Consider the following 10680-nt stretch of genomic DNA (forward strand, 5'->3'; position numbering starts at 1 on the left):
ATTACATCTAAAAACACCACAGTAGCCTCTAAAGGTGGGTTTCGCGAGTCAATCCCTGCTTAAATCATTCATGATAAGTGCAAACAAATAGGGATTTAATTAAACTGATCCCTATTGTAACCAATTGTAATATAATCATAGATTAATTTTAAATTAATTAATTTCTCAATTTGTTAACATAATAATTAGAAAACTATTTGAAAATATTAAGTACTAGAGTCTTCATAGAGCAATCTAAATAACAAGCCGCACATTCAGAAAAAAAAAACTTGTTGAGAGTGCAGTGGGGCTTCTAGTGGGTTTTGCCCGACCCACATTTGTCCAAACTCAGTTAAAAAAAAAAAATTTGCCATTAAAATTCTGATACTTTTGTGAAGGTCTCATGTGGTGCACCTGGAAAAAGCTATTCGAAGGTCGTTTTCCTTCACTGCATAATGCATACTAAGGAGGGAGAGAGAGAGAAAGAGACTTGGATTGATTGATTGAATGTGTGATTGTGACAATAAATAGAGAGAGAAAGGAGTGAAAGAGAGGGAGATGTAGTTGGTTGGCTTGTTTGGGTTGGGAGGAGGAGGAGGATGGTTTGCTTAGAGTTATAGAGAACCCCAAAATTTCCGAAAGCTGCTGCTCCTGCTCCTGCACAGACTGAAGAGAGAACTCTTTGGTGAAACCCAAAAAAATTGTAATTCCCTTATTTGATGGATTATCTCTTCTCTTAGAATTTTTTTTTTAATCAGAAATTCGATCTCTATCTTAAATTTGTTTTTTCTTCTCCCTTTCTTTTGTTCTCTTCTGCTGAATTCATGGTAGATTTTAAGTTCAAAACCTAATTACATCAAGACTTGCAAGATCAGTTACTTTTTCAGCTAATAGATGCAGATCTTCTTGGGTTTCTTCTTTTCTTCCAAAAATTTCATTTAAAAAAAAAAAAAAAAAAAATTTGCAACATTTCTGATCCAATATTTTCAGTTTTCTAGAGTTAGGTTTAAGTAACCATTTCTGGTTCACCACTCAGTTTTTTAAAACTCATTTTCTCTTTCTTTATCATCAGAAGATTCACATGGAAAAAGATCAAATAAAAGTCTCCAACAAACCATTAAATATCTACATATAAAGGATAGCAATATTCTATGTTTTTTTTTTATAACATTTATTCATGCAGCACTGTAGAAAATTTACTCTTTTCTTTTCTGAAAAAACTTTTTAGGGTTTCAAAGGATCAATCAAATTAAGTGAGAAAAAAAAAGTTGAGAATTGTGTGAAATGGGGAGAGGAAAGATTGAAATCAAGAGAATTGAGAACACCACAAATCGTCAGGTAACATTCTGTAAGAGGAGGAATGGATTACTGAAGAAAGCTTATGAGTTATCGATCCTCTGTGATGCTGAAGTAGCCCTAATTGTATTCTCAAGCCGCGGTCGCCTCTATGAATACTCTAATAACAGGTAATTCTTACTACTCAATACTCAGCTATTATTTGATCCTAATTGAAACTCATCTTTCAGCATATGTAATACAGAAGAGCTTCTATTGCTTTCTACTTTTTTTTTTTTTTAAAATCTTTGGATGAGGAAGGATAGAAGATAATAAAAAAAAAACCCATAAATTTTTTTCATGATTTACTTGAGATCTTGTCAAGGATCTGATCCATTTTCTTTATCATACTGACTTATTGGAGATTCTAGGTTTTTTTTTTAAACTTCATTTGGTTCTCAGCTAAATCAATAAATGTTCACAGATATATTCTCTTGGTTTGATCATGGGAAGGAGCTTGAGTCATACTTGATGGATGCATGGATCTTGAATCCCTTGTTTTCGTACTTGCCTGCTTAATTTGATTTCTTCTTCTTCTTCTTCTTCTTCTTCTTGGTGCTTCTCTTGGCCAGAAAATTAAAACAAGAAGGCTATGAATAATGTTTACAAACATGTGGCAACCTGCATGCATGCATGGACATGTTGCCATGCTGGTTAATCTTGATGTACAAAACTTAAATGATGATGATATATATATTCATGTACAAAACTTAAAACTTAGAGTGATGAGCTTAATAGTTATGTGTAGATAAGGAACTATAGGGATCTTCATGTATAAAACTTGCTACTACCACCTACTACACATAAGGTTTTACTCTTCTACTCTCATCTTTCTCTTTCTTGACCATCTGTTTTGTTTTACTTAGTCTAAGTCTCACCAAGTTAGATCAACTCTGAATAAGGATTATTTGTAGAACCATGGAATCACGGAATAGTTCCACATCGCTTGGGAATGTGTCATAAGCTATATAAGACCTCCTTACTTGGTATGGTGCATTTTAAAACCATCCGGGTCTCATCCAAAGTGGACAATATCGTGCCACCTTGGAGTCTTAGGTACCTTTCTTCTTGCCCCATTTTAGAAGAGGGGGTTCTAACTGTTTCTTCACTAGTGATTTAGAACTCAATTTGTTTCTGTCATCTTGGCCCCCCATATATGGTTTACTCCTCCCCTTCTTGTTCTCAAATATTTCTGTTACTGACTCAAAACTAAAATCTCAAAATCCACATCTACTTAATCTGAAAAATTATCTTTAAGGGTTCTCTTAAGTTTTTCTTGTCTAATATTTTTTCAGAGCTTTGTTTCAACTCTACCCATTGTTACCTTTCAGTTTTTCTTTCTTTTGACTACTCTTGTTTTCCGATTTGAATGTGGGTCCTACAGACGTTGCCAAAAATTTACAACATTGCCATTGAACTGAAGTCTCTCTCTACGTTGCTTTCTTATACTTACCATCTGTGATTTCTAGGGCAGCGTGCGTGCATGCTTTTCCATTGATTTCGGATTACAATCTTACCCAAGAAAGGCTTCAGTTCCCCATGCTTCCTGCTGGCTTCCAGCTTCCTTTACGTAGATAGTTAGATTCCTCTCTCTCTCTCTCTCTCTTTCTTTGAGAGAAGGAGAGAAAAGAGGCCGTTTTGACTTTTGCACCTTCTAAACTCTGCCATTTCTTTGTCTTTCACCCTCCAATACCTCTCATTTAATTTTTTCTGGGTAAAAGTAGATGATGAAGATCAATTATGTATAATGTATTGGAAGACTTATTTATTTATTCATTCACAGAGAGAGGGACGGGAGAGGATGGGAATGGGTATCAAGAGGGTATTTTGGAACATAACTAAAATCCTAAGAGGGATTTATGAACCCTAGGATCCATGGTGGGTGAAAGGAAAACTTTGTCCATTTTGTCCTTTATTTATTTGGATTGAAAGTAATGGGAAGACATTTTGAAGGGTAAGGAAGGGCAGTTTAAAAAAAAAACTCAAATGGTAATAGAAGGATATGATGCTCTAACCATAGCTACGTGAAAAAATGTCCTTCTAGATTGAATCAGTTCTGGTTAAATCATGAAAACTTTTTGTATATTGTGCGACAGTTTTGGACAGCTCTAAGTAAAGTGTCTGGAACTCCTCTTTGTGCGGTCTGTCAAGAGCTGAAAAAGGTTAAAAGTATGTTTGAGATCGAGAATGGGCTTAGGTTACCTTTCCCAAATTGGATGAGGAAGTTGCTAGTAGAACCAAGTTTGCATTAGAGGATGTTCAAGAAGCTATAGAAATAGTTGGGTTTAAATTATTTCAGTTTGACCATGAAATAGAGGTGAAAAAAACCCATTAAAAAGTTAAAATTGATCGATCTTTAAGAAAAATTATGGGCGAAAAAATTCAGGATTAGGTGGTTGAAGTGTGTGGATTGTAATACCATTTTTTTTTTTGTTTTTTTTTCACTTATCCACTAAGATCCAGAAGACAAAGAACACTATTAGGCTCTGAAAAAAGGATGATGGAACAGTTATCATTGAGCCAAATCAGATTGGGCAGTTCGTCGTAGAGGTTTTTTTAGTCTTTTCATGATGAAATAAAAGCTGTAGTTTGGGATTTGGACCCAGATAGTGCTCCTTGCCCAGATGGTTTTCCTGGAACTTTTTTCAGAAAGTGTTTGGAAATCATTGAAAATGACATCATCAAAGCCATCAACAATTTCTTTTCAGAAGGTATTCTTACTGAAGGTGTGAAGTATAATTTTATTACTTTGATTCCCAAAGTTGATGGTGCAATCTCTCTTGAGAAGTTTTGGCCAATTTGCTTAGGCGATTTTATACACAAATTAATCCCAAGGATCTTGGCTTCAAGATTATCTGGTGTCCTCCCTAATCTCATTTTTGAGAAACAAGGTGATTTTCAAAAGGGCATGCTAATTGATGTAAGCCTCAATATAGGTTGCTAGGAACTCGGATCGGGAGAGAGATGAGATAGGTAAGAATGATATTATCTCCAAAAAAAAATACTCTTCTAGGTCCTTTGGTGGAGGAAGACTTATCAACTCTTCAAGTTGATGGCGGTAACACTTCGAGGTTACCGGAGAATCTTCAATTCTTCAAGATTGGAGTTGAAACTCAGACTTGATTTCAGGGGGAGGAACTCAACTTGGTTCACAAGAGTGCTTGAAGCCACAATGGAGAATTTCATTCAAGAATGTGGTGTCTTACAAGCAACATAGATAGGTTTTTTATAGGCAAATAAAGAAAACCCTAAAAGCTTCTAAGATATCTCAGTCGTTGATTTTCAAGGGTTGAGATTACATGCTTAATTCCAAAAATGAAAATTATAGAAAACAAGTAACTAAAAGTAGATTCTAAGATATAGGGGTTGTTCCAATGTGCCTTGATGCAAGCTTAAAGGTTGAAGTGTTTGTTGCTTTGTAGTCTTTTAGGAAGATTCTCTTGGACTGATCGAACTTTTCAATATTTAAGAAAGACTCTTGCGAGAAGTAGTTGAAGGAGCTTGGACCAAGAGAATCTTTGAGAGAAGGACTACCACATCATCTTCTACTATGAGATTGAAACAATCACCAAGAAGGTTGTCACATCATCTTCCACTATGAAGCTTTCGATATATCAAACCCAAAAATCTCCTACGATATCTCAACCATCGATTCCAATTGAGCTTCAATGGCTAAGATTAAACATTTACATTATGTAATAAATACTAAGAAATGTTAGTCATGGGCTTGCTTTGCATTATGGGCCATAGGCTGGACTTGAGCTTGAATACGTACGTACGGGTCGATCTTCTAGCAATTATTTGATTGTCCATGTGGTCTTGGTACGAGCCTGCATCACTAATCTTCTCAGATATTTAAATGGCTTCAGAGCTTACATATTCCTTACATAAAAAAATTAAATGGTGGTAGAATTGGGTTGAATCTTGATATCCAAAAAGCTAATGATACCATGAAATAGAATTTTATTTTTGGAGTCCTTGGGAAATTTGCTGTTTTCGTGAAAATTTGGCTGCTATCATCTGCCAAATTATCGGCCCTTGTAATGGTGTGCCAGTTGGGTTTTTTTTTTGAGCGTGACCTTAGACAAGGAGAACACCCCGCTCCCCTTGTTTATTATTTATTATTTATTATTGTAGAAGAAGTCCTCTATCGAGGAATAACTGCCCTCAAGTTGGATAATAAAATCAAGGCTTTACCAAGCCAATGTTCCAGTCCCTTCATGTACATTTTCGCTAATGATGTCTTTGTATTCATGAACATGGGTGTAAGGTACATGAGAAATCTTAAATATTTTATGCTACAATATCAGAATTTCTCTGCTCAAAAACTCCAAAAGCAAGAATTTTCCGGGGGAATGTTAAGTGTTTTAAGCTACAATATTTTAATGGAATTTTTTTTTTTTTCTTCAAGAAAATCTAGCAGTATTTTTTGGATGTCTTCAAGGTTCCATGCAACATATCCTCTATTTCTGAGATGTTTTTATGGTGGAAAGCAAAAGAATCATTACCTCCATTGAAGCCCATCTGGCTAGCAGTTTCCAGTCATCTCAGAGATTTAATTATTTAGAATATAAAAAAGGCGTTAAAAGGAAGAAAAGAAAACTGGTGTAGTATAGCTTTATTCATGGTGGTCATCTCTAAATATCTTCTCCATTTATGTTAAATATAACTCCCATGTATTATTGGCATCAGAGATTTAGTTTGCTATTCATTATTAGCTCACTCTACAACCGTAGAGACCAAGAAGTTTTATACAATATAGATCGAGTTGTGAAACGGGCTAGGGTTGTAAACGGATCGGATTCGGCTCGGATAGTGCTATATCCGCATCCGCATCCGATTAGCTATCGGACGGATTCGGATAGTGCTAAACGGATACGGATCGGATATTTTATCTGTTTATATGTAAATATAGCTTTTCGGATAGCTATAGCCTATCCGTATCCGCATCCGTTTAGCTTTCGGACAGATTCGGATAGTGTTAAACAGATACGAACATGGATACGAAAACGGATTTCGGCTATTCATTTACACCCCTAGAAACGGCTATGCAAAGATAGAAGATAAGGAAGATTGACAAGAGTTTTGACATGAGATTAGAGATATGGAGATAATATCTATCCTAATCAACATGGTAACCGAATATTGGTTGCCTAGCTACTAAAATACGGTAACACAATATTGATCAGTACAGTACTCCCTCAAGTTGAAGGGCCCGATGGAGTGGATCTTCAACTTGTCTCGCAAAAACTCAAACCGTGCAGAGTGTAGACTTTTAGTCGTGATGATATCAATAAGTTGGTCAGTGGTGGCAATGAACTGAACGGATAATTTGTATTAGGCAACATTGTCTCGCATAAAATGGAAGTCAATTTCAGCATGTTTGGTGCGTGCATGGAACACTAGATTAGTTGAGAGATATGATGTATCAATGTTGTCACACCACAAGATTGGAGGCACTAGAGAGAGAGAGAGACCAAGTTCTTGAAGGAGTGATTGAAGTTAGGTAAGCTCGGTAGATGCGTCGGCAAGTGCTTTGTACTCAGACTCTATAGAAGATCTACAATCATTATTGTTGCTTGCCCAGTTAACATCAAAGAAAAGATTAAGGTGTGGTGATCTCTCAATGAGTAAACCATGAATTTTGGTATGCCTTCAAGTATCGAAGGATGTGTTTGACAAGTGCCTAATGATCTTCAGGAGCATGCATGAATTGGCAAACACGATTAACAACGAAGGCAACACCAAGGGGTCAATGTGATGTACTGAAGGGCCCCTAAAGCAAATAGCTGAGCATTGGTAACCATTATTGGTGTAAGAACTGGTTTACACTCAGCCATCCCTGCCATGTGTAATAGATTATTAATGTGCCGAGCTTGACATAATAAGATGCCTTTGGAATGGGAAATTGCCTCAATACCCAAGAAGAAACTGAGTGGTCCCAAATCTTTCATACAGAATTCGTGTTGTTACTTGACTAGATTGATTGCTAGTGATGAGAATATCGTCCACATAAATCAAGACATATTTTGTGATTTGACCATGCTTATAGATAATAAATAAATAAATAAATCTATTTGTTTGGGTTCATGTGTGTTACTTTTATTTAATAAGGGGTACATGATATGCCAAATATTGGATTCTCAATGACATTTTTAAAGCTTTCCTCCACTATGTGTTCAACTTTATTTAGCCTAAACATTACTAAATGAATAGAAAGTTGTGTAAATTTGGTATGCCAATGTTAAGAGCACAAAAAGATGTACATCACCCTTTATTTTATGATCATCAAATATATTATGTTTACTTTCTAATAAATTTTTAATATTATATTTTCTGTATAAATATTAATTTCTAATATTTTTAGTTTCATGTTGTTTGTCTTACAGCATAAGATCAACAATAGAGAGGTACAAGAAGGTCTCTACAGATCATTCAAACACAACCTCTGTTGCAGAGGCAAATGCTCAAGTAAGCAACTTATTGTATCCATACTAGCATGGAAAAAACATAAAAATCTTGAATTTTATATATACAATGTCTATAAAAGAAGATCCATGGTACCATAATTTTTTGGGAAGAAAAGTTTGTCTTCATGGTCTCAAACGGTCCGCCATTTCGCGGTATGTGGGCAGTTCATTTTGGCCAACTGGCCGTTGGATTAGTTAACTAACGGACCAAATTTCCCTCCACCCATCCCATTCACCGAGGAGTGGGAGAGGACGGGAATGGGTATCAGGAGAGTATTTTGGAACATACTAAAACCCTAGTAAGGGTTTGTGAACCCTAGGGTGGTGGGTGAACCGTCCTCTATGGATGGAGAAAAACTTTATCCTTATAATTTCTTTCATAGAAAATGGTCTCTGAAAACCATATAGGTATTTACAAGTTATGATAGTTATTAAATATTATTTAGATTGCTTACTCTTTTTTTTTTTTGTCTCCTGGTCATGGATGGAATGAAGTATTATCAACAAGAAGCTACAAAGCTGCGTCAGCAAATACAGATCTTGACGAACTCAAACAGGTACTTATTAATCCATTCAAATTGAGCTTGTTTTGATCTTTCAGTAGTGTTCATCCAAGTTTCCCATGCATGGTTCACTCATCCAATGTAGAAGCATTATCCATAGTCTTATGAACTCTTCTTATTGTACTCTGTTTACAGACACTTGATGGGTGATTCCCTCAGTACTCTCACTGTCAAGGAGCTGAAACAGCTCGAGAACCGACTTGAACGAGGCATGACACGCATCAGATCCAAGAAGGTAACAATGATGCTCATATAGAAAGAGAGATGAACCATTGACTCTAGAAAAAACGAAAAACCTAAAACAATGCACTCAAAGATTTACGTTGTTCAGCAAGATTGCCTACGTCCATGGTGAGATGAGACCTACTTCATTATCAATGGAGAATAGGTTATAACCACTCATCCTCAAACCGCTCAGAGATTGTAGAGAAAACCATCTCAATATAAATATGTATCGAAACCCTACATAGGCACATATTACTAAAATACCCATGTAGCCCTAACAAAATTTCGTCAACCCCCTCAGGCCCTACAACTCTCAATGACCCTTTGGAATCAGTCCACAAATGCAAGTGACAAAATACAAGACATCGAACCATTAGATAAATAGATGGATCCCGATGGTTTGATGTCTGTTTGTTGAGTATAAAACACTTCCTGTTTTTTCAGCTTATTTAACCCTACTGATCATCTCCACAGTGGTAGGAGCCTCGTGCACTGGATACGCCCTTTTTACCTTACTGATCATCAGCCACATAGTTCCAATAACTATTCCAAGGGCCATATACCCTTGACAACATAAGCCTGGACTTCCTGGGTTTTTTTTCTTTGTTTTTTCCTTTCCTTCTTATATTCTGCTTTCACAGATGCCTTCATTACTTTTTCTAACATTTTCTGTTCTGTTTTCATTGTGTTTCTGTCACTAGCATGAGCTACTGTTTGCTGAAATTGAATACATGCAGAAAAGGGTAAAGGATATTCTTCCATCCATCCCCCCCCCCAATCTTCATTCTTGTTTCCCTTAAACTATTTAATCTCCAACCTCACCAATTCGACTAATTGAATGATCAATAAATTTTAAACATTCATCAATACAGGAAATGGAACTTCAGAATGACAATATGTATCTGCGAGCTAAGGTATGTCATATAACAAAAACATTTTTTTCATCTCCTCCTTCATTCAACTATTGAATAACTTAAGGGAGCTATGTATTAATTTGATAAGAGAAACCAATTTTCCTTGTCTAAACCAGTCATCCTCATAGTAGTGTGTTCCCTAAACATGTGATTGAAAGTCAATAACAGAGTAAGCCATCCTAAATGGAGTGGAACATTTCCTCATATTCCATAATGAATTTCATTTTTGAGTTCTATAACATCCGGGCTCGTTCTCGAATTCAGATAGCTGAGAACGAGCGTGCACAGCAAGAAAATATGGTGACAGCGCAAGAATTCGAGCCAATTCAATCATATGATTCCCGAAACTACTATCAAGTGAATATGTTGGAGGGAGGGCCTGCTTATTCTCATCCTGATCAGAGTCAGACAGCTCTCCATCTGGGGTAAGTAAATCTCTTTCAACTCTGAAGAGTATATGTAGTTTACTTTAGTTCCACTCAAGGGTTATGATCCTTCTCCCTCAAATACATACCAGTATCACCTTTCCATGCAAGATTTTGCTTATACAGAATGGTTTTAGACAATGTGAAGCTAAACTTTATACCTCACCAAGGTCTAGCCAAGCAAACAGGCATCACCATTTGATATTTCCCTTATACCACATGAACTGCCTACCTCATACAAAAGAAACTACTATCTGTCCTGAAGACAAAAATTACAATTCTAATGTACGTATCCTTACCCCTGCTTTGCGGAGAAGCTATTTCCCAACTCAAACCCACGACCAATAAGTCACAATAGAGCAACCTTACCGTTACTATGCTACATTCTACCAGAAACAACTTTCGTTTGCATCCCAAACGGTCAATATATAATGAAAATCGGTTTACAACATATTTGAATATATAACTTGTCTACTACTGTCTTATTTTTATGTCAATACAGGTAGATTTGATGAAGTTACATGTATTCCAATGGATCATCTATGCAGCACCTGAACGTGAAGCTCTCTTCTACTTATTCAAATGTTCTCTCTGGTAGTGTCCCAAGAACATATTTTAAGTGAGAAAAGAATACCTACCATGAGTATTAACAGCAAGAAGTATTCACCTTAAAACTCATACTATGGATTAGTAACCTTTTTCCTTTATTACTTGGATGTAAGTTCACTCCGTATTTTATGCTATATGTGTGCAGTTTTTATCTTGTAAA

General features: G+C 36.1%; 1 protein-coding gene across 1 annotated transcript; it reads left to right on the forward strand.

Moving 5' to 3' along the window:
• Positions 1-1249: 1249 nt before the first annotated feature.
• Positions 1250-10680, forward strand: LOC122656229 (agamous-like MADS-box protein AGL11). Its single transcript, XM_043850707.1, has 8 exons — positions 1250-1445; positions 7704-7785; positions 8280-8341; positions 8483-8582; positions 9274-9315; positions 9445-9486; positions 9751-9911; positions 10414-10680. Exons 1-8 carry the CDS (start codon positions 1264-1266, stop codon positions 10415-10417), a joined length of 675 nt encoding a protein of 224 aa, XP_043706642.1. The 5' UTR covers positions 1250-1263; the 3' UTR covers positions 10418-10680.

The sequence above is a fragment of the Telopea speciosissima genome, chromosome 3, assembly GCF_018873765.1.
Source record: "Telopea speciosissima isolate NSW1024214 ecotype Mountain lineage chromosome 3, Tspe_v1, whole genome shotgun sequence".
NCBI classification, from domain to species: domain Eukaryota; kingdom Viridiplantae; phylum Streptophyta; class Magnoliopsida; order Proteales; family Proteaceae; genus Telopea; species Telopea speciosissima.